Source organism: Phragmites australis, chromosome 22, assembly GCF_958298935.1.
Source record: "Phragmites australis chromosome 22, lpPhrAust1.1, whole genome shotgun sequence".
NCBI lineage: Eukaryota > Viridiplantae > Streptophyta > Magnoliopsida > Poales > Poaceae > Phragmites > Phragmites australis.
Window position 1 is genome coordinate 3,071,161 of NC_084942.1, and position 24,755 is coordinate 3,095,915.

Genomic DNA, 24,755 nt, shown 5'->3' on the forward strand with positions numbered 1-24,755 from the left:
TGTGAGTAGGCTTAACTATGGTGTCATCACTTTGTTACCAAAGGTGCCTGGTGCTGACAAAGTGCAACAATTTCGCCCAATTTGTTTGTTGAATTGTTCGTAAAGCTGATCACTAAGGTGCTGACCTTAAGAATTGAGCATGTTATGGACAAGCTTATTAGTAAATGTCAAAATACTTTTATTAAAAATAGAAATATTATGGATAGAGTTATGGCTTTGTATGAGATCATGCATGAAACAAAAAGAAAGAATGAGATTAGGATTATTCTCAAACTTGATTTTGAAAAAGCTTATGATAAAGTTAATTGGGATTTTCTATTCCAATGTCTTAATATTAAAGGCTTTAGTCCTAAATGGCAATCATTGATTAAGAATGTGGTGAGTAATGGCACCTTGAGTGTTAAATTGAATAATCAAATGGGTCCTTATTTCAGAAGTTTTAAAGGTGTAAGACAGGGGGACTCTTTGTCTCCTTTTTTGTTTAATTTGGTTGCTGACTATTTAGCTAAAATGATACATGTTGCTTAGAGATCTGGCAGTGTTATTGGTTTAATCCTCACTTGGTGGATAGTGGAGTTGTTGTGCTCCAATATGATGATGATACGATTATCTGTATACAACATTATGTTGATCGGGCTAGTGATCTAAAGTTTTTACTATACTAATATGAGCTCATGTTTGGGTTAAAAATCAACTTCCAGAAAAGTGAAGTTCTTGCTGATCTTTTTCATTGTCGGATTGGGTATTTCCCCATTAGGTACCTAGGTGTGCCTATAAGTCCCAGAAGGCTTCACATTGTGGATTGAATTAAAGTGAAGGAAAAGATTTATAAAAAAATAGATATATGAAAAGGTGCTTTTTATCCATAGGTGGAAGAATCACTTTGATCAATGCTAGTTTGTCAAATGTTCCTATCTACCATATGTCAATGTATCTGCTCCCCAAAACTGTTATAGACAATATTGATAAAGCTAGAAGAAGGTTCTTCTAGCAGGGGGTGGAACCAAAAAAAATATCATCTGGTTAAATGGAGTATTATTTGTAAACCAAAGAACAAAAAGGAGGTTTGGGTATTAAGAACATTCCTAAAATGAATATTGCCCTCCTTTGTAAATGGTGGTGAAAATTAGATAGGAAAGATGGTATGTGGTAATAGATTGTTAGAAGAAAATATCTTCATTTTGATATTCTTGCTGGGGTGCAATATAAACAAGGTGATTTCCCTTGTTGGTGTGATCTGTTTAAAGTTAGAGGGTTTTACCTTCAAGGTAGGAGGGTCAATGTTCAGGATGGTAGAAACACAAGGTTTTGGGTGGATTCTTAGATTGCTCCAAAACCTTTGTGTGTGCTTTTCCCTATCCTCTATAAAATATGTATTGATTTTGATATTCTAGTTTATAATGCTTATCACAAAAGTTGGATTTAACTTTCAAGAGATGGCTTTCCAGTGATCTTCAGTCCCAGTGAAATTTCATTAGAGGTATGTTGGCGTCAGTAGTTTTAAATGAGGCTGATGATGTTATTTACTAGGCTTTTGAGAAGAGTGGTAATTTCTCGGTTAAATCCATGTACAAGTGGCTAGTGAGAGGCTCTCATAACATTTCTTTTGAGCATATCTGGAAAGCTAAGATTCCTTTAAAAATTAAAGTTTTTTTGGAGGTTTAGAGAACAATGCTTTGCTTACTCAGGATACTATGTTGAAAAGAAAATGGGTTGGTGATGGGGCTTGTTATTTTGCAACAAAAAAGAATCTGGCAGACATTTATTTTTCCTGTGTCTAGTAGCTAAAGCAGTTGGGGTTTTGTTGCCATGTTCATTAGTGCTAACTCTATTCCTAATTTTGTCTGTTAGTTCTTCAGTTGGATTGTTGAGTTTCTGCCTTAGAAAAAGGAATTTCATGTGATTGGGTTGGCTGTAGTTTGCTAGACCATTTGGAAAGTAAGGAACAATGCTTGTTTTGATAAGAAATTAATTCGTGATCCCAGTAAAATCATCTTGCACGTTTGTTCTTTTTTGAATTTCTAGGCAGATCTCTTGAAGGGGTTGAGTAAAGACGAGCCGGTGCAGGGGGCTCAAGGCCTGCTTCGCATGGTGATGAGTGCTCTGGCCAATCATCAGTAGTCCTCATATAGAGTTCTTCTAAGCACTCAAGTGATCATTTCAGAAGATCAGTTTGGTGATGATGATCAGAATAATGCTAAAAATCAAGATCCTGCTGAGGATATCGAGGATGCTCAGTGAATTTGTTCAGAAACTTTCTCCAGTGGTTGTAGTCTACTATTTCTTATCGCGTAGTCTCTAGTGGCTTGGTTCTGTCTTTAGTTCTATGTGTTCTAAGTCTTGGAACAGTTTACATCTCTGCTGAATCGTTTTCTCTCAGTTCCTATCCTTTCTGATTAGTTGTAAGATACTTAAACAACGGTTCTGTTACTTGGTAATGGAGAAGGGGTTTCCCCGTATTAAAAAAATGAATTTCTTATATTTATAGGGCACAATAACATCTTTCACTTCCGTGCAGATGGTGATGTTTCTTGGTTGTTGTCATAAGCTTTTATTCAACACCTATGAAGTTTGAACATGCAGAGTGGTAAGTAACCAACCTGAATGCATTCTGACGGGAGGATCATTGTGAGCTAATTTGGGGAGGCAATTAGATACTCAGATCATGACATGAAGACTTTGAAGGAAGAGGCCATGCCCCAAAAGATCTTCATGGATCAATGTGTCGCTCCTTGAGTGAGTATGAGTCAGTCCAAACACACAAGATAATACTCAAAGTTGTTACCGCCTGGGTTGACACTTGACAGCAGGTGAGTTCCATGTGGATTTGATTCGTGGACGGGGGCGGTCAATGGTCATGAGTTATGGAGATAATAAAATTTTCAACCCACTTAGCTGCAAGCTGAGGATTAGTAGAAAAGTTGTAATTTGTTAATTATATTTTAGATGAACTTTCATTGCTGAATGCCGACGCACATTGCAGATGGCGAAGGGTTTTATGCATGCTCATATCCATCTAGGCCTGGATGTCCAGCCAGCTTGACTAAGCTTGGCTCTAACTAGCTTGTTAACATAACATGCTGGCTCGGCTCGGCTCGGCTCTTTAAGGAACAGAGCCAAAAGGCTGGCTTGGCTTAGCTTGGCTCGTCTCCTTACGCTTGCGAGTTAGTTCGTTAGGCTCGCAAGCCAGGCACAATTAAAAACAGCACAAACATATGTTCTAAATAGTTCAAAACATCCCAATTCAAAATAGCTCAAACATGAACTAAAAGCTCGATAAAATAGTTAAATATATAGCGTGTTACATAAAGTTTCAACTTCTAAATTGAAGAATTACATGCCCATAGGGCATATTATATTAAGTTTTACATAATATGAAATCTGCTAAAATGCCAAAGCAAATAATTAAGTGCTTCTTCAACTTCCGATTGTCCATTCACCGTCATCCATATGAAACCATAGAAGCAACACCACCAAAAGACCTACCAATGGCGGCCTCTTCCCCGGAAACGGAGCCCTCCCCCGGGCGGCGAGAGCCACTTGTGGTCTCTTCCATGGGTGGCCAGTGGCAGAGAGGTGGATTGGGAACAGAAGGTGTCGCCACACGAAGGAGGTCAGGAGGTGCAATATTGGCTTGGAAACATGTCGCCACATTGAGGAGGTCAGGCGTTACAGCATCGAGAACAAGAGGTGTCAGATGTCGCTACGTCAAGGAGGTCAAGAGGTGCATGACAGTGGTGGTCAGGGCTCAGGTGTACGGCATGACCTGGGGTTGGGAACAGGTGGTAGCTTAGGGTGGGCTGGCTCTGTTGTTGGGCCATGTATGGCTCGCCAAGTTCACAAGCCAGCTCGTTAATTAAACGAGCTAAAACGTTGATCGGCTCGCTACAAAATACAACATACTGAGCTGAGTTAGCTTCGAGCTTTTCGTCCAGCCCTACATTCGTCCTGCAGGAAGTTAGGGGCCCTTCAGGCAAGGAGAAATTGGCAGCAGTCAGTTGATGTTCATACCTGCCTAAGCTTGTTTCTGAAAACTGGCCAGCCCAGGAAACCAGAGCTTACAAACCTCATGATTCGCACCAATCGTGGCCGCCATGTGACTGTTAGTTAACAAACCTCATGATTTGAATGTTAGTTAACAAAACGTGGAAAATATTTCAAAACATATTGTACAAGGTTAAATTCATTTATTTTGGCATGTAGCGTGTTTTCAAAGTATTTTTTGAAGGAAAATATTCAAAGTACTTCTCGCATCTGATGCAGCAAATGCATGTTCTGTGTTGATTAATATTTCCAGTTTTTATACCTGAGAAATTGGAGGACCGGTGCAAAATTTAAAATTAGGTCACATGTATACACATCTTGCATATATCTTTTATTTGTTCATCTATGCTTCACTTTTACACAGAGAAAGAAAAACCTTTTGGCAATTTAAGTACTTGTCCTTAATTGCAATTGAGAATTTTATTGAAAATGTAATAGAGCAAGAGCAGGAAACGAAACAAAAGAGGAAGAAACAACACATGTAATAGATGGGCCAGACTGAGACGCAAACGTGTGGTCAGTAATCACAAACAACAATGCACTTTAGGCCCCACTATGTCATTTGATATTTAGATTTCAGAGCTTTTTTATTTTTACATTTTTTTAACATAAAAATTTATTTAAATGTATCCCGGATGAAAAGATTTGTAAATATAGGCGCCTACCGCTCTCTCATAAGGTAGTTAGACTCTTACCACACGGTAAACAGTCGGCCCGCAGCTTACCCCCTCTAGTAGGGCGCGGTAGGCCTTACAGCCCTCTAAACGGCGGTAAGCCCCCGTATATGAACAGTACCACAGTGAACAGTACTCTGAATTTTAATTTCGCTCCTCCCTTATCTGTTCAAAATAGTGATATTCTGTTGCTAAAAAATCCTAAATTTTTTTTTGAGAATTTTAGTTTAAATTCTACACATGATTTTTGGGTAAATTCAATTAAAATGGGTTGCACATGGATTATGGAACACGTACAAAAAGTTTTAGGATTTTTTAGCAACAGAACATCACTATTTTGGATAGATAAGAGAGGAGAAAAATTGAAATTCGGAGTACTGTTTACTACGGTACTGTTCATACACGGGGGCTTACCGCTATCCGCACTAGGGCGGTAAGCTGCGGGTCGACTATTTATCGCCCTCTAAGGGGCGGTAAGAGTCTAACCGCCCTATGAAAGAGCAGTAGACGTATATTTTTACAAATATTTTCATCCGGGATATATTTAAATAAATTTTTATGTTAAAAAATATAAAAAAACTCTAGATTTCAAGCCCGGAACAAGCCTAGAAACACATGTACTTGAAGAGACCAGGCCCATTGACACAGGCCCTAGCTGGAGAGATTACCATCGTACCTAAAGTTCAGTTTTGGTTGTCTGCCTCTTTACTATCCACCCAACCACATGCCACACCCAGCTTCATCACACTCGTATTGAACAGGACACGACACAACACAAGAAAACACCAAATGGGGCCTTTGGTTTTTTGGCCCTGTGTCACATCCGATTTTAAGATCAAACTAAATGTAGATATATAATGACGTCATAAATAGAATGATATCATTAACTTAAAAATGTACATTCGTTCTTACCAAATGGACTCGAGGGTCAAAAAGCAAATGAAACGGTAGCGGAAATTATGCGAAGTCTTCGGTTCTTCTGGGCAATTCCATAGACAATTGACAAAAAACACATCCTAGAATGCGCCATCTTTCACGAAGTCTTTAATATCTTCCCTGATTGGGTGTGGTGTTTATAGCAAATGTGAGTATGTCTCATGCTCCACAAGTTGTGATAAAAATGCATATGAAGGTATATTGTAAATATGGTATTATTGTAAATATGGTTATAGTACCGTCTTATTTATAGGTCATACCTCAACCACTCTCTGTTATAATATACAATAATACCCCCTCTAACTGTCACATTCCTAGCATATTCAAGGGCAATACGGTATTATTCCTAAGTACATCTACCATATTTACAATAATACCCTTTTGGGCCTTCGGTTGCTAGCATCGGTTTCGCCACCACCGTACTCTCGAAGGTCTACGGCCGATGGCACCTTCGAAGCACCCTCGACCGTCTTTCTCACAGCACCATGTGATGGTCTTCGCCCTGCATCCGAAGGCTCATCAAGGGCTTCGCCCACGATGGCGCCTCCGGTGTCCCTTCAGTCGATTCCCTTGCGAAGCCCATCGGAAATCTTCAGTGAACTTCCGAAGACCTGCCAATGGCTTCGCTAATACCGGATCCGGACACGCTCGGTTGTGCCGAGTGTCCGCAAAGTACCTTCGGCATGTCCGAAGGGTTCCTGCAACATGTCAAACCTACAACAACTATAAGCTATTAGTAAGCAGTGGACGCAGAGGCCTTTGACCCTTTCCCGAAGGGGCCTGTGAAACCATCCTCCAACAAGTAGTTCAAAAGCGATTAATTAGATTAAATGAACAATATTTCATATTCTCGAGATTCCAACCATCTTGACTTACCTCGGGTTCCAACCACCCGACCATACCAGACCACCTAGTTGCTTCTAATCATGTGAGGGTCTATGCTGTTTATAATCACGAGCACGGCCAATATATCGGTTTTTACTTTGTAGAGGTCATACACTTTACCCATAAGACGTGTCTTCCTGTTTTGCCGAGTACTCGTTAGCCGACGAATGACTCTTACACACTTTCGAGGTGTGCGCTAGGAATCCACTGTAAAGCCTTTTCAATGCCTCTCTCAGCACATGTTGACCTGCTGAGGTTTCACCGCCGTACACAAGTGGAGTGCACTCTCCACCCCAGAAGCCCCCTCTTACACCTTACGGTTTCAGGAAGTACATCCTTCCATCCCCGCACCACCAAATGGTTTTCATAATACTGAGAGAATATCGAATTACTCGACTAGGTCCGTCCCATATCAGGCTTGTGGTTGTACTAATTTTATGAGTGATCACTCCACAAATCGGTCCTTAATATGGTATGGGCAAGAATACCACCAACCAACTAATAAGGGTAATCACTAGAATATACATCCAAAGTTAACCATGCCTAGAACATATCCACAAACCCTCCCACTTGCCAACACATGCCCAGACCCTAAGTTCCATGTTCCTATACAAAACCTTATTCCAAAAATGTTATCATGGTTGCATAAGACCATTATCATGTGTACTTAATAGTGGTGATCCCAACAATCCCAAAGTGAGGCTAAGCATGACATACCCATCCATAAAAAAAACTATTCTTGGGATTCATAGCAAGATTATTAGCATGCAATTTTGTAAACACAACATTTGCAACAATAGCTACAAAATGCGTCAAGGACAACTTGCCTTCTTCCCATGTGCTACTCAATGTTTTGAAATCTGGGTCTTGAAGTCCCTCGAACTGTTCCAAAACGTTATTGATGTCACGGGAACTATCGACAAACAATACAAAGGAAACACTAAGAACAATATATCAAACATCATCAAAACACTTTAAAAGCACTATGGTTGGATATGTTATGATTTTTTTTTTAAAATTAGATGCAAGAATTGCCTAAATCGGAGTTAGGATGAAGGAGAACAGACTTTTAGAAGATGGATTAAGCTGAAAAGAAAAGGCTAGTTTACCGAAGTTATCTTCTTATGGGAAAAAGCTTTATTGCATAACCATTACGTCAGACTTGACAACATCATTGCGCAAGGTTCAAGAAGTATAGGGCTGACTAGACTTCGCTAACTAGGCTAAGGAGGAGGATGTGGCGTTGACTTGGTATGCCATGCAAGAGCCAATTTGGATTAAAGAAGTGGTACGTTGAGGTTTAGTCTCGATGGCCCATGATGGATCAAATAGCCGGAGATTTCACTGCTGGGTTAAGGATACTGTCGGTGACTCTGTGTAGCGGTGATGGTGGCAGCAGCTTAGGTTTCGCTGGAGATGGCGATCGAGCGTGTGGCCACTGACATCGACGCTGGGCTTTAGTGGTGTTTTAGCAAAACGAGGGAAGCATGATGTAGAACATGAATATAATAACTTAACGGTATGGTTTGTTTTGGAAGGGGTCCTTCGAGGTAACGGCAAAGCAACGACGACTGCTCTCAGGTTCAATCATGGCCACGTTCAGATGCAACGATGAATATGCACGCGTTACCAGAGATTGGCTATGAAATTTGAGAAACCATCTGAACAAAAATGTTCGTATTTCCTGGAAACACAATTCTATGGCACAATTTTTTGCAGATCACCCCCTTAGAGGAAGATCGATCAGCGGAGATGAGATGGATGATGGTTGCGGCATGCTATGGTTGGTAATTGCGTTCCAGTTGTCTCGCTACATAACTGGTGAACGGATCCTCGGGTCACGTATAACACTTCATGGGACAGGCTGTGACGTAGTTTGCGCATCCATACGGCTTCTAGATTGATGGGGAACGCGAATGCAAACCTTGATCCCAGCGGCGTAGGTGCTCTACTGGCTAACTTGTTTTGTGGGGTGGTTAAGGGCTCTACTGGCTAACTTGTTTTGTGGGGTGGTTAAGGGTTAGCAGGGGCACACACTGGCGAAAGGGCATGGCGATCAGTGTACTAGTTGGTCAGGAACACCGATGCCATCGGTGGCCGCATAGTTTTCCGCGATGGCGACGGCTGTGGCGGCACAGCAAGGGCTCCGTGGGCACTAGGAATCGGTTGGGGCTTGCACATGACAGCGATAAAGGGAAAAGGAAGGAGAAGGAGGGGCTCGTCTTTACCTTGCTGCGAGGATCAAGTAGGAGGTCATCGAGATGGCGACACAATGTGTCACAGGTGGCAGTGGCGGCACCGGCGAGCGGTGGTGTCACAGGCTAGCGTGCAGGGATGTGATGAAGGGTAGGGCGGTGTTGATGGTGTGCTGTAAGGCAGGGACGTCGTCGATGGTGGTAGGGGTGACGGGGCATGGCTCCTCCATGGAGAGACACATCGGGTGACGACTCGACAGCATAGTGCGGCAGCGCGGTAGTGCATGGGCTGAGCAACAGCGGTGGCTAGGGTTTGGGGGAATGAGAAGGGGTAGGGGAGGGCGTGCAGCTCCTATTTCTAGGGCTGGGTGCGGCTGGCCTCAGTGGAGATTGGGCTCCTTTTGCAGAGACGAAAAATGAATAGAACAGTTGCAACCCATGCACAACGCTGACGAGTGGAGGTCGTGGTTATGAACACTACAGGTGACGGTTCCCAAATCTGGTGGTGGGGTTTGATGGAGGGTGGTGTGAATGACCGATTTTACTCATTTGTGGGTGTTAGGGAACTTGAATGCGCATTCATGCGAGCTCGTCTAGGTGGCCATGGTGATCTAGGAGAAGAAACGGACGACATCAGGAGGTAGGAGACGAAGAGGTACGTACATGCCTGGCTTGGGCTGCTAGCGGCCTAGGAAGAAGAGAAGGGACCGAGATGTGCAAGGAGAAATGGGTTTCGGTAGGCTCAGCCTAGCGGAAGTCAATAGCCCAGACGGGGAGAGGAAGGATGGGATGCGCCAAAAGAAAGGCGAGGGCCCAAGAGTAAATAAAGGGATTTAGGCCCAAGGGAGGTTCTCCTGTGTTTCCTTTTTCGCAACCCTCTATTCCGAGAACGATATCTCTACCATTTTAATTTCAAATTGGATGTTCTTGGACTCAATCATTTAGTACTCTAAAAGATCTATAACTTTGGTATCATCGAAACTTCTGAAAACATCATCTTGATTTCCAAAATGCATCACATTATAAAATGTTTGAACTCGGACTTATTTGCACAACACTGATTTCGGGGTTCATAACTCCTAGCTCATTATCCAAATGAGGACTTCCATAGGTGCAAATCGAAGCTCTCGACGAGAGACACAACTTCTATATTGTCAGGATTTGTATTTGAGGCTGTCTTGAACTCCAAAACTGCAAAAGAAGATGAGGTTGTTTAGGACTCCGCGAATATTTACAGATTTTGTTGATTTTTTTGTTAGGGCTTCTAGAAGACTTATGTGTGGGCCAAGAGCTTGGGCTTGGGCAGTATTGTGCCCAAGGACGCTTTAGGCATATTTAGGGTTTTAGAATATAAACTTTTCCATAGAAATTTGAATAGAGTTTGAATTTGAATTGAGTTTAGAGTGAATTTGAGAGAAAAAAATATGAGGTTAAACAAGAACGGGAATAGATAAGGAATTTGAATTTTGGGTTTGGATTGGATTTGAGGGAAAGAAAAGATTGACTTTAAGCAAGAATTTTGATAAGATTTGATTTGAACTAGAGAAGGTTCAAGTATGATCAAGGATTGAATAGATGATAAATTCAAAGATTTTGAATTCTAACCAATAAGATTATTAACTTATTCATTACTGAGTATATGAAAATATGTTTTAGACTACTCTACTGGTGAAGCTATTCACTAATATTGATTTTTTTTTTAAATTTATAAAATTTTGGAAAGTAAGGTGTTACACGCTTACAGGTTGCACCCAACATCGGTATGAGCCTACCAGTTTTATGGGCTATTACCCAATCTCCACTGTACAACATATGACCCCTCTCTGGTTGCGGCACCATAGACCATATATGGACATCAGAAAGGTTAGAGAAGAGAAAAGGCCGAAGGATATATTTGTGATAAATGAATTCTTTTTCGAGGGAAATGAAATAGATGGTTACACCTGACATCCATTGGCTCCCTAGTTTTGGGCTGCTGTACACGAGCCCATGACAACGATGAGTTGGGTTGTGGGCGTCCCCTTATCTCCACCGTACAAATCTAGGTAGATGTTTTTTAGATAAAGAGAGTTTTATTTTATCAAATAAATGAAAATATTTCGGCTTCTACACCATGATGTAAATTCGGCTAATTATTATAACCAATACAACTATGATGTAAACTGTCTACCACATGAGCCAACAACACAAACAAAAAGTAGAAAATTTAACAAAAATACATATTCATTTTAAACATTTAATCTATTACTAAAACTCTACCCAAATTTTATAAAGATGTTCATCATTATAGTCTCCAACGGACAATATCCGGCCAGATTTATGGGCTCTGATCTGGGATCCATTCGGGTGATGCCAAAAAAGCCGGTTGGTTATGAAGTCGTACCAACTTGGACGTCCGAGGAGATCATGTGATCATGTCAGTGTGATTTCGCTATCGATGTTCACCGAAATGGCAGCTTCCTGACCCTTCATCTCATCACACCATTGGCATTTGTGATCCATCACTAGTCCCTCCTTACTTTGGAGGCTCAATACTTCAAGATTACCTGTACAACTTCTTTGTTTGTTTTTTTTTGTTTTTGTTTTTGTAAGAGTGATATTCTTTTCAGTATCCACTTGCAAGCGAAGAAACTAAACGGTCGAGCGGAGATCATGAAGGCAGCAGATTGCACCAAACATCTTTGCACTCGACCGACAAAAATTCTGTGCTGTTGTCAGTTGTCACACGTCAGATCTGCGCCTCTTCCCTATGTTTCTTTTTTTGAAGGAACTTCCTCGTGGTTGCATAACCAGAAATTCACAATTCTGCAAAACCGTGAATATATTCACATTCACGTCGCGTTAGCAAAACAGGAACATAGATCAGGGTCTATATATACATAGACCAAGCGGATGTAACAATTATATATCTACAGTCAGCAACATGCTAAAGCAGAAGATGCAAAAATAAATAAAGCAGTGACGGGGGTCCATCTGATGCAAACAGGTCACCGATGGAATAAAGGACAACCGACATTGCAAGTTCTCCCTGCCACTCAAAGATATCTTCATGTCTGACTTCTCTCACCTGAAAGCATCAGATTTTGGGGGAAATGGCTCCTAAATTAGCCTTTGTTCTGCTGATTGTGTTCCTCGGTTGGGCATTCCAGGCAGTTCTCCGGCCACCGCCTCCAAAACTGTGTGGCTCGCCAGGTGGGCCTCCTCTGACATCTCCCAGGATCAAGCTCAGGGATGGAAGGTACCTGGCATACAGAGAAGACGGAGTACAGAAAGACAAGGCCAATTACAAGATCATCACAGTACATGCATTTGATACCACCAAGGACTTCCCCTTGCCTACTTCTAAGGTAAAGCAGGCAGCACAGCACAACTGGAAGTGAAATATCGGTTTATTTCTTCATCTTATGCTCGTTGGTTTATTTCTTCATCTTATGCTCGTTGGTTTATTTCTTGTCAACTCAGGAGCTTGTGGAAGAATTGGGAATTTACCTCCTTGCTTTTGATAGAGCTGGGTATGGGGAAAGTGACCCGAACCCCAGGAGGGATGTCAAGAGCGAGGCACTGGATATTGAGGAACTCGCTGACCAGCTTGAGCTTGGGCAGAAGTTCTATGTCTTAGGGGTCTCAATGGGAGGATACTCAATTTGGGGATGCCTGCAGTATATACCACACAGGTAAAACACTCCAACCATATATATTTTAATGAAATATGAGATGTAAAGCTACATATGCTGTGAGTGCAGGCTCGCAGGAGCTGCGCTAGTAGTACCAATCATCAACTACTGGTGGCCTTCTTTCCCAGCTGAAGTATCCAGGCAAGCCTTCAAGAAACTGGTTGTGCCAGAGCAGAGGACCCTCTGGATTGCACACAACATACCTTCCTTGCTGAACATGTGGATGACCCAGAGGTGGCTCCCTTCTTCTGCGGCAGCTATGCACCACCCTGAAATATTTAGCAAGCATGACATAGAGGTTCTTCAGAAGATGATGACAATGCCAAGAACCATTGAGGTAAATCACAGCCTCAGATATAAATGTAGAAGAAAGATTGCACAACACAAAGTATTACGTCACAGAGCAGGTTAATTAAATATGTAGTACACGGACTGGCTTCCTATGTGTTCATGCCGTAGAGATAATAATATATCAATATAATTATATGAAAATTACAGGAAGAAAGAATATCAAAAGAAACATGTGTATTCAAACTTCAAAACTGACATAACACAGTGTTATAAAAAAATAGCCTACCTCTTTCTAAGATTTGTTGACGTAAAATTGATTTGCTTCTGCATATTTCAGAATAAATCAAGGCAGCAAGGCATTTATGAATCAATCCACCGTGATTTACTTGTCGCTTTTGGAAGTTGGGAGTTTGATCCAATGAATATTACCAATCCATTTCCTCAAAATGAGGGTTCTGTACACATCTGGCAAGGATATGAAGATAGGTTGGTGCTTGTTGAGCTGCAGCGGTACATTTCCAAGAAACTTCCGTGGATCAAGTATCATGAAGTCCCAGAAGGGGGACATATGTTCATGCTGGTAGATGGATGGACCGACCAAATTCTCAAGGCACTATTGGTAGAAGAGCCCTCAGCCATGTGACTGTATATCCATTTTCAAAATTCTGAGAACTGCAGCTGCCAGCAGCTATTTAGTTTACATTTTTTCCCTCAAGTTGTATTCTTAGAGCATCAATATTGGAATGATTCAAAAGATGATAGACCATACTATCACTTTAAGCTATTGTTCTCCAGCATATTAAGTAATCACAATAGCATGTGAGACCTTGGTACTTGTCACGCACTACCAACTTTGGTCCAAAACAGATGTCGTCCTAGAATGTGTTATATGTGTAGTCAAACTTTCAGAACTTTGATGATTTATTATACATAAAAGTATTTAGTCAATGTCAATATAAATAACGTTACTGGAGTCATCATCAAAATTACATCAATGTTATTATAAATTTACTAATTTTATAGCATATGCTTAGGAAAAGTAATGGTCAAAATTGTGCACCAGAGACCATATCAATGACAAGTAAATCGGACCAGCATTAGTACTATACCTTGGCTGTTCACAAGTCGTAAGACAGTGAACATAGTACAAATGCAAATGCTACCTTATGCATATGACACCAAAAAACAAGCAAAAGGAAACTTAATTCTAACAATCTCCGGTCGTGATCCAGATAAAAATCATGAAAAGCTTCAGTCCATGAGCATTGCAGTTTCTCTCCTTTTTTTAGAAGATACAGTCTGAGAAGGCAATAAGGCAAATAGATTTATCATATATTTTCATGCATCTCATATATGAAAATCAAACATCAGCAGAAGACATATGATCTAATGTGCACGAGTTCTGAAAAAATACTAGGTGTTATGACGTTACTACCTAGAATTCTAAATTTTGAGACAAATTTAGCATTTCCTCCCGAGCCTAATAAAATTAGCCCATAGTATTTCCAAGTGCACTGCTAAAATGTTTCAAGTATGATCCTCAGAAATCATTATTAGTACCAGTGCACCAAGGTACCAGCTAAGTAGCTAACTCATGAGCCATATGACATAAATCAAACCAATCAAGTAGCACATGAGCACAGTCTGATGCACATAGCAATGGGCAACAGAATAAAAATATAATCAGTAAATAAAAACATAGAAGTTCACATCCATAGTTGTTACGGCAATGTGGCGAGGCGCAATGACCCACCACCTTCACACCTTTACGGTGCTTATGGCGCGTGGCATGGCGACGCCATACATATATCGGTGTGGCGAATACACACATCATAGTATATGATAGATATGCAATAATATATTATATATAAGTAAAAGAAAAGAAAAGAAAGGGGAAACAAAGAAAATGTGAAGGCGCTAGCTAGTTAAATAGGCTATTAGCCTATCCAACCCACTACGCTGGCCCACAAAACAGCTTAATAATCAAACCCCTCTACTATCTATAACCCTAGCCCATCCAGCCCAGAGCCCACCAAACCTCCGGATCATGCAATCTTGAGCTCTGGACCGTCTGATCACCTACGGACGAGCCACACCCCGCAGCAACGCCGCCTCCTTCTCGCCCGCCTCCTTCTCTCCCGCATCTGCCTCCTTCTCCCCCATGCCGCATGCCCCCTCAGCAGCGCCACTACCTCCTCTCCCCACTGCATCGTCTCCTTCCCTCTTCCTTGCCGTGTTTCTTCCCACTGCCGTCACCTCCTCCCGCTCCTCCCGATTCCGTCATCGTCTCTGTCGCAGGCGGCCAGATCAGCAACAGGGGAGGACGGGAGACAGCGAGGTGATGGAGATCCAGACGGGAGGCGACGACGGGCGGCGTCGGCGTGGCGGCTCGCGACGTGGCATCGGCGTGGCGAGAGTCAGAAAATCACCATGCCGATATGACGACGATACGGCGTCATTATAGCGACGCTATGACAACTATGTTCACATCTAATTATGATAAATCAAATGATTGAAAGTGCATTAGACAGTAGCATTCACGAAAGGCAACACTTAATTGACTTCTTAACACAAATAAAGAATATCTGCAAGTGCTTCTAACAAATGATTCAACCAAGGCTTAGGGCATGTTTGTTTTTTATGCTGACTATGGATTCTAGCCCCAAAAGCAGAAGGAAAAACAAACGTAGAAGCAAAAACAAATGGTCACAATACAAAAGATGATTCTCACAATCCACAAGTCAAATTGTAATACAGAATCCCACGATCCACAATCTGGTGGGAAAGAGCTTCCACGTATACTACAGACTGGACTAGATTCTCACAATCTAAAGATAAAACAAACAGGTCCTTAGGAGTGTATTTTAGAAAAAGAGAGGCAATTCCGTGAGGCATGCACCACTAAAGTATTCCCATGAGTAAAAGTATATTATATGAAGTATTAACTTGCCCATGATTATGATATTTATGCATATTGTCAATACTCATTTACATACAGGACATATTCTTTTCACTTTTATTTGGTGAATCACTAACCAAGTGCCACCAAGTACATAGGTTTGCAAAATTTGAAGAATGAACCCTAGAATAGAATGTCTACTTTGAAATTTTTATAAATAAAAATAAACATTTACTAACATGTAGTAACAATAGAAAGTCATGTTTTTTCAATCCAAAACAATGTGACCTCATAATTCAAAATATGTAACCAAGGTCATACACAAATGGTCAAGCTTGAGAGCATCTGCTCTATGTATTTAGGTAATATGTTAGTATGACAAATACAATTGTAACATAATTACAGGCAGCCCTCAGCTATTATCAGAACTCTGAGAATCAAACACCTAGCACACAAGATTGGATCAGGTGCATAAGACTCAAATATGTGTTAATTGATAATATTTCGTATATATGGTACGGATGAATTTGATCAGGTCAGAGTTGTCAGACGAGAAGTTCTTGACAGTGGGGTAAAATAATTTCAGAAACACATTAGAAGAAAAACAGAACAGGAACATATAGAACAGATGCTACATATATCAGAGTTTCATTTATACCATGGATCAACTTCCCAATCCACAAGGCTGACCCTAGGGTTATTGAAACAATTATCATTCTGATCTCTTTGAATGTTTCAAGGAGCAGAAGTTAGATGGAATTCGACCACTTCAACAGTCAGTGGAGGACATACTGCAGGTTTGCACTGCAGATCCAACCTCTTGCAAATTGTGCACTTCAGAAATCGTGATGCATTACACAAATAAGTGAAACAGCAAATGCTGATGTGGACTGAAAAACTAAATAGCTTTTTGTTCTCATGTGGTCTTGCAAATTTTCTTCATGTCAATAACAGTTGGGACAGAGCTCCCACCATAGATAACATTAAGAAAGAGACAAGCTTCTCGTTAAATGAACCAAAGAACAAGAACACAGTTACATATCTGACAGGTCAGTGTATGTGACTTATGCCTATGGCAAGATTGATGGTGATACAAGAATTATTCATGACACAAAAATCTTGGTATGTTTCTACCAAAAGAAATCCTATGTATAATTGAAGAAAGCTTAGTCGCAAAGGCCCTCGGTCATTTACCATTTGAGATAGTAGGTATATGGAATGCATGGCCGACAGGTTTCCAATACACCTTATCAAAAGCAAAGAACAAAAGGGGTAGAATAGTGTCATGAAAGTTTTTTTAGACACTGGAGAACATCCCCACCTCCCAGTTTCCATTAGAAAATGTATCTCCATGAGTATAATACCAAGTAAAGAATTGTGACGAGGTTCCAGCAGCAAGAGGAAGACCTGTCTGTGCTCAACTATTCGATTGGAAAGCACCCAGCAGCTTAACTCAGAGAATGTTTTCCCAAACTGTCTTTTTTTCCTTCTTTTGAACGAAATTGCCCCCAAAACTCCATCTATCCCCTCCTGAGCAGCAAGAGGAAGACCTGTGTGTGCTTAACTATTCGTTTGGAAAGCACCCAGCTGCTTAACTCAGAGAACATTGTCTCAAACTCTCTTTTTCTTTTCTTCCTCTTTTGAAAGGAATTGCCCCCAAACTCCATCTATCATCTTCAGACTGAACACAAAATCAAAATATGCTTGAAGAAATGAGCAAAGCTACAAACCACTGATGAAGAGAAATATGCATACAGGAGAAAATTCTTACAGGGACATACCCGCCAAGCAAGGCTAATAAGATACTCTTTCACAGAGACCAATCTATTCACCCAAAACAACATTCTCCAAGTACTCAATTGCATGGTGCATGTGGCCTTCATCAAATCCCTTAAACAAGGCATAGTGTGTGCAATAATCTGGATGAATACCATTCTGATGCATTTCAAAATACAATCTTATTGCATCCGCCCAGTTGCCTTCTCTACAGTTCCCGTCTATCAACAAAGTATATGTGTATTTGTTTGGCGCTAATCCCCTTTCCAGCATCTCATGAAAATGATGATAAGCTAAGTGAGTTCTGCCCATCCTGCATAGTGCATGTATGAGCACATTATATGTTACTTCATTAGGTTCAACTCCTTTCTCCAGCATCTTCCGAAACCAACCATATGCTGAATAAAGATTTCCTCTTCTACAATATGTGTGAATAAAAACAGTGTAGGTCACAGCTGAGGGTGATAAACCACTTGAGACCATGTCATCAAAAATATCCCTTGCTTCTCTTAGGAGTCCTCTCTCACAGTGCGCATGAATCAAGCAGGTGCATGTGATACGGTCAGGCTGTAAACCATCACTGACCATCTTCATGCACAGCACATAGGCATGTTTCAGGTTACCAGTCTTGGAAAGTCCATCAATAAGAATATTGTATGTAACTACATCAGAAGATATTCCTTTCAACTCCATCACTTCCCTCAAATGGAAAGCGTTGGAAATAGCCCCTAGGGTTAGCTCTGCGCAAATCCTTGTATTATAGGCAAAGCAATCTGGCTGCAAACCTTTGCTCAGCATCTCATCAAAGAATTCTCTTACCATATCAAGGTTCCTCGCCTTAGATGAAGCATTCATGAGAATTGTATATGTACAAACATCGGGCAAACAACCCTGCTGTACCATTTGATCTTTGAATCTCTCAGCTTCCTCTAAATCACCTAATCTACAACAACCATCTATAAGACTGTTATACGTCAAAATTGTCGGTGTTAACCCTGCACGCCTCAAATCACCAAGCAACCAAAGTGCTTCCTTTAAATTGCTTGCCTTACAATAACCATTTATCAATGAATTGTACGTGATCAAGTCTGGCAGCAATCCCATTGCCCTCATTTCCACAAATTTCACCTGTGCAGCCTCTAGCTGCCCACTTTTAAGCAGCCCATGAATCATTGCATTGTATGTCACCACTGTAGGAATAATACCTTCATTCTCCATCTCCAACTGCAAAGCTTCAACCTTTTTGACAAAACCCTTTGCGAGCAACCCAGTGATAAGTGGGTTATAAGTGAAGGATGACGCTTTCTTGGACAACCGCAACCTGTCAACCAGCTCCGCTGCCTTCTCCAGCTCACCTTTCCTGGCCAACCCACTAATCACCACATTGTAGGTGACATCATTCGGCAAGCAACCAACCCCCTGGGTCTCCATCTCCCTCAACAGCTTTTGAACCTCATCCATCCTTCCCTCCTTGAAGGAAGAATCCAGCAATGTATTGTACGTGACAATGCTTGGCCCAATTCCAAGCTGGTGCATCTCTGCACGCACAGCACGAATGTCATCCCACCTGGCCGCGTCACGGAGCACACGAAGCACGCGGTTGCAGTCCTTGACGTCAGGGGCCACGCCATGGTGTGCCATCTCGCGGAAAGCGGAAAGGCATAATTTCGAACAGGTGGTGGGCGCTGGGTCGTGAGCTTCGCATTCCGTCGAGAACTTGGTGGACAAGCGTAAGAGGAGGCTGAGTAGGGATCGGTGGGAGGGAGAGACGGAAGAGGAGAGGAGGAGGGACACGAGTGGGAGGAGGAGGCCGAGGTGGAGGGCGCGGAGGGAGACGGGGTAGGCGGCGCGGATGTGGTTGGCTTGGGCGAGCGGGACGAGGACGGCGGCGAACGCGGAGGCGGAGCGGGGGAAGCCACACGGGGTGGTCTCTGCCCACCGGAACAGCTGGCGCGCGACGCCCGGGAGGCCGCGGAGCGCGGCGTGGACGTCGCCCGTGGCAAGCACCTGGCGGAGAGGCTCCGGTGGCGGGGGATCAGATGTGAGTAGTAGTGCGAACGGGTTCTCTTCGGGCAGCGGCGGGATCAGCGCCCGCGAGTAGGAGGAGAAGCGGAGGCTGGAGAGAGTTGCTACGGCGGCGGCGGCGGCGGCTACAGGAGCTTGTGATTTGCAGTAAGGGATGTTGAATAGCATGGATTAAGGTTCTAGTACAACCCAGCGACGCCTCTCCATGAATGAGGCGCGGTGGCCGCGAGGAGTGCTACCTACACCAATGCGGCGGCGGCGGCGCCACACCAGATTCCGGCGGCCGTATGAGGTCGAGGGCACCGCAGGAGGCGGCCCCCGACCTGGTGTAGAGGACGGAAGGAGAGGGCTGGACTGATATGGACAGGAAGCGGCGGTGGAACCCCGGGCGGCGTTGACGGCGGGAGGCGGCGGCAGCGGCTGGTAAGAGAGAGGGCGCCGGCCGGGTTCGAGTGGGGGGGGGGGGATCGGAGGAAAGAAAGGCCACGTAACCAGAACAACTACTGCGCTCTGGGCCGTACAGGTGCACCGGCAAATCTGCACCTTTGATTTTGTATCAAGATTTGTGCATGTTGATGTCTCATATAGGGAACCTGCTCATTTGACTTAGGGAGCAAAGTCACGGGACTACATTACCCATGACTTTTGGCCTGCTGTGAGTCGGTAGATTGAAAATGGACGGCTAAGATCTAACGCTATATTATTCTATAGTGTTGTTGCAGTACATGTGATATGTAAATCAGAATATTTTGTGAACAGTATTTGTGGTACAGTGTCATATTGCATAGTATTGTTTATCCTCTAATAAAACACCATTTACACTATTGCATCCCTCTGAATTTACTTTCTCAAGTTACAAGAGTTGGTTCCCTTATCTAGCAGTATGTTTGATTAGAGGATAAAGTTAGATCGGATATGAGCATCCATATTTTGTTAGATGAGGCGATTTAATTTCTTATTTGGTAGCGTGGATGATGCGATCTAATTTTTTGTTTGGTTTGACGAATAAACTTAGATGGGGTTAGCTAAAATTTTATATGATTTGCTTGTCATATATTTAGTTTTTCATCAAAATATAATCATGCAAGATCTTATTTTGATTTAATTGCAATGAATACAATGGTACAATCGAATCGCAAATCAGATAAACGATTTAGGATATAATATCATTTAAAGTGTGTTAATAAAAAAATACATTTGCTCTAACTAATCAAAATAAGCCACATCAACAAAGATAAAGTTTATCTAGAACATGGATGGCTTCATCCAACAGTTTTTGGTACATTAGCTCATCCAACATCTAACAAAGAATATTCCCTCTAAATAATCATCCCATCCAACACTTCAAACAACTGGTAGAAAATTTCACTTTGGACTATGTATTAGTGTATTTGGTGTATTTTGAACCACTTTTAATAACAACTTCCACTTTTTGTCAGTGTATAGAATAAAGAGGTCCTCTGTTCTGAGGGCCCACACTAGCCAATATCATTTGGTAGAAGATTTTTTTCCTGGACAGGGTCTCACCGTACGATCAGTCTGTGCCTTCACGACTAGGATCCTTATCATATAAGGGATTCTCACCAAACCAATATATTTTCATTAATGTTTTCACTCAAGTATTTTTCTTCACTAGGCACTCCTCCCAAACGGGCAGGTCATGGTCGGTGCAGAGGTGCCATGCCCCGTCCCGTAGCATTAAACGTTACGGGACAGGTTCGCAGGCGTGTCAGGTTGCTTCACAGGCGCACGTGTGAGGCCGATGATGGGATAGGGCAAACCGGCTGACCGGGGTGAGGTAAGCGTGGAGATATCCAGCGGATGGGACGGACTTGGTAGCTTCATTAGAGCAAAAGGGGCACATGCATTGCCTATTATAATAGCCTAAGTGTAGAAGGTTTAGTGAGGATGAGTCGACTGCTTTTGGCCTATTTGTAAGTTATTCTTCTATTGTATATAAAGAGGAGAATGAATCTAGCATGAGGGAGAGAGACTCATCTGTAATCAGTTCACAAATACTGATAATAAAATATACATAGCGTATGGCTGTTATCCTTCGAGAGGCCTAAACATGGATAACCTCTTTGTTCTTGAGTTCATCACAAACACACACATACTACAAGCGTTGTTCACATGCATATTGACCGGTACACCTCAGAATCATTGTCAGGGACTAACCCTCGACAGTTGGCATGCCAGGTATGGGAGTGTTTCTGTGTTTCGGTAAGTGTTAAAGATTAGATTGGGCTACCAATGGCCGGATCCACGACAACCGCTGAGTCCCGTTCCAAGGACCTTAGTCACCGTGAGGTGTTCGCCATGGGATATGACCCGGTTGAGCCCAGTGTGCTCTAGATACGGGACACCAAATTGGAGTCGGAAGGCTCCAGGGCTCAACGAGAAGTTTGCATTATAGTTCATACAACGGGTTGCAATGGAGGCTCCCGTGTTCCGGGTGCTGACGATGATCCCCAGGCCATACGCCCAGGTGGGACCAAACCAGCATTGGACACGGGGATACTCTGACACAGCCCCAACCACCACAGCGTCGTCTGGAGGAGCTGCCACAGAGGATGTGGTCTTTGGCGGCATCGTCGCCAAGGCTGTTACGCCACACAAATGGAGGCTCCCCACTCACGATATGACGCCATGATGCCTGCACAAAATCTACGAACCATGTGAATACTTCTTAGCCACCCACCAGTAGCAGTACCGGAGGGTTCACCGTTAGCATCATGGTTGCGTGACCTCGCCCTCCTGGTTGAGACCGTCCGGTGCCAAACTGCGACGGGAAATACCACGTTCGTCGATAGGACTGGTGAAGGTCGCGATCGCCAAGAATCACAGTAAGCCCCACAGTAGGAAAGATCATGTCCTCCCTCGGTAACGAGGAACGCTCGGAGACCCCCGTCGCATCGGGACAACCAACCTTCTGACTTGTGCGACTCTCTACGCCAACGCGACCTCTGAAGCGTGATCTAGAGCCATGAACCAGGCAAGATCCCTAAACAGGTAGGAGGGTACCCTAAATTAATCGGGTGTGTGGTATTTTGGGTAGGGCCATCTTGAGGACAGGAAAAAGAGTCTTCCACTCCTCAAGTTTCTAATAGAAAAAACGACCACTTCCGGTGGATACCAGGAACGAGAGCAGCCTTTTAGGATCTCAACAGGTGACCCTTTTCTCCTCATGTATTGGCCACTCCTCAACCAAATGAGGAATCATTGCCCTATTTTGCAGCTACTCTCACAGGTCGTGGGAGCGGTACTGGTCATCAAGCGGTGAGGGTTTTCTGCAACCAGAGACAAATAGACACAGGACCACACATATCAATAGGGCATGCACGTTAACTGAACTAGGGGATGGAGCAATCTCAACCCTATAAGCCAGCGACACCTTCAAGTGCATATTTCAATTAAATTTTCAGGCCACCAAATAATGTTACGGAGTATGAGGGCCTCTTATCTGGAGTATGAGTAGCATCCGCATGATGGGTAAAATGCCCACTGGCGATGAGGGAGTCACTAATGGCCATAAACTGGGTGCAGAGGGTTTCCTGTGCTTGGGTCAGACGATGACGACATACCTCTCTGAAGTGAGAAAACTAGAGCGACACTTCTTTGGTTTTGAAGTCTAGCATGTCCCTCGTAAGGACAACCTCCTAGCCGATGAGCTGGGCCGTCTAGCCTCTTCTTGCACACCTATATCGATCAAAGTCTTTGAAAAAAGATTCACATGATCGCCTACCGCGATCTCGGGCCAACGTGGAAGGGATGCTCCGCATGAAAACGTAGCACCAGCGGCAACACCTTTGGAGAAAATGCCTCCTTTGGTGTTGTCGACCTTGAGCGGCCATCATGTGGTCTCCCTGCTCGATTCAGGTATGACTTAGATGGATCAAATCTTGTACTACCTTCAGAATCAAACAACCCCTGACGATGATGGGTCAATAGAAAGGGTCACGTGGCAGGACCACAAATACTCCCAGGTAGAGGGATGCCTCTACCACCAAAGGAGCAACGGCCTTTTACTGAAATACATCACTCAGAAAGGGGGAAGCACAGCGTTCCCCGATATCTTCAGAGGCATATATGGTAGCCATGCTTCACACCGCACTCTGGTCAAGAAAGCATTCCGGTAAAGATTCTATTGGCCCACGACCCTCCAGGATGCTCGGGAGGTGATGAAACAGTGCGAGTCATGTCAGAACCATGGCTGACATACCAAACTATCAGCTCAAGCATAGCAAACCGTACCACTTTCTTGTCCTTTCACTGGTCGGGGGCTTGTTATCATGGGATCGTTCTCTAAAAGCCTCATGCGGTTTTGAATTCCTATTCGTGGTAGTCGGCAAATTCACTAAGAGGATTAAGGCCAAGCTTGTCAAGAAATTCTTCGCCACAACAACGATTAAGTTCACACGAGCAATGGTAGTACGATTTGGTCATCCAAACCGCATAATTACGAACAAACAGGATTTAATTCGCCAGTCGAAGAACGCATGTCGCCTCGTATGACCAACTACTCGCACGACGGCTAGGAGGCATGATGAGAGGACAATACAAACTCGAGCAAAGAGTCCCGCGAGCATGCTCAAAATTCAAACAGCCCGATACCAACAGAGCCTCTGGCGGTACCCGCGACCACAGGGTGTGAAAGCGAACACTAGTCATAGGCGACCTCGATCTTGGATGAGTCCAAGAATAGGGCAGGTCGTAACAAGCTCTTCCCCAAGGGGGAAGGGTCCTACAAAGTGGTATACTTTTCCTGACCAGGCACGGTCGACTTGGCCAAAGGCCGACCACAAATTACACAAACTCGGTACATAAGTTCTGTGTGTAAGGCTACTCAAAGACGAGCTTGTGTTTCTATTTTGTAGGATCTACCGAACGAGCGTGGAACATGACTTGTAAGTTTTTTCAAATTCAAAAATAAGCTTTATTTTGCAGGATAACCCGGGTATGAACAATCTCACCAAATAGTAAGTTTTTTCTGATTCATAGGCTCGACCACCTGGTTGGCAATTTTTCGGCCGACCAGACGATCGGGGACTAGAGCTTTTAGAATATGTAGTTTGTTTTTGTGTAGCATACAAGTTTTGTTCTACCCGATCGATCATATTGTTGGGGTGAGAGATAAAATTGTTGCTCGTGCAGTGTTGAAGGTATGGGCGTCCGAGGGATGACGACCATGATGCCGCAAGTTTTAGATCAGGTCGAGCACTGGTCGCCCCTGAAGAGCTCGTCATGCTAAGGGACATCCTAAGCGCTAGTAACTTTGCTAGCGAGCACCCCAAACCTACCCGCCGCTCGAACACAGGAAAAATTTATATGAAGAATGGTCCTTTCATTATAAAGT

The 24,755-nt window shown here is 43.1% G+C and overlaps 2 protein-coding genes across 2 annotated transcripts; one reads left to right on the forward strand and one right to left on the reverse strand.

Moving 5' to 3' along the window:
- The first annotated feature begins 11,680 nt into the window (after positions 1 to 11,680).
- Positions 11,681 to 13,546, forward strand: LOC133904703 (uncharacterized). The gene is made up of 4 exons (XM_062346191.1): positions 11,681 to 12,081; positions 12,197 to 12,408; positions 12,478 to 12,745; positions 13,037 to 13,546. The coding sequence occupies exons 1-4, from the start codon at positions 11,827 to 11,829 to the stop codon at positions 13,340 to 13,342; spliced, it is 1,041 nt and encodes a 346-aa protein (XP_062202175.1). The 5' UTR covers positions 11,681 to 11,826; the 3' UTR covers positions 13,343 to 13,546.
- A 3,035-nt stretch (positions 13,547 to 16,581) lies between these two features.
- Positions 16,582 to 19,885, reverse strand: LOC133904702 (pentatricopeptide repeat-containing protein At1g22960, mitochondrial-like). Its single transcript, XM_062346190.1, has 2 exons — positions 17,380 to 19,885; positions 16,582 to 17,279 (listed from the first exon to the last, which is right to left on the reverse strand). The coding sequence occupies exon 1, from the start codon at positions 19,565 to 19,567 to the stop codon at positions 17,423 to 17,425; it is 2,145 nt and encodes a 714-aa protein (XP_062202174.1). The 5' UTR covers positions 19,568 to 19,885; the 3' UTR covers positions 16,582 to 17,279; positions 17,380 to 17,422.
- Positions 19,886 to 24,755: the final 4,870 nt, after the last annotated feature.

Coding starts and splice junctions, on each gene's coding strand:
- LOC133904703 (XM_062346191.1), top strand. CDS start 11,827: ATGGCTCCTAAATTAGCCTTTGTTCTGCTGATTGTGTTCCTCGGTTGG. Junction 12,082..12,196: donor TCCCCTTGCCTACTTCTAAG/GTAAAGCAGGCA, acceptor TTGTCAACTCAG/GAGCTTGTGGAAGAATTGGG. Junction 12,409..12,477: donor CTGCAGTATATACCACACAG/GTAAAACACTCC, acceptor CTGTGAGTGCAG/GCTCGCAGGAGCTGCGCTAG.
- LOC133904702 (XM_062346190.1), bottom strand. CDS start 19,567: ATGCTATTCAACATCCCTTACTGCAAATCACAAGCTCCTGTAGCCGCC.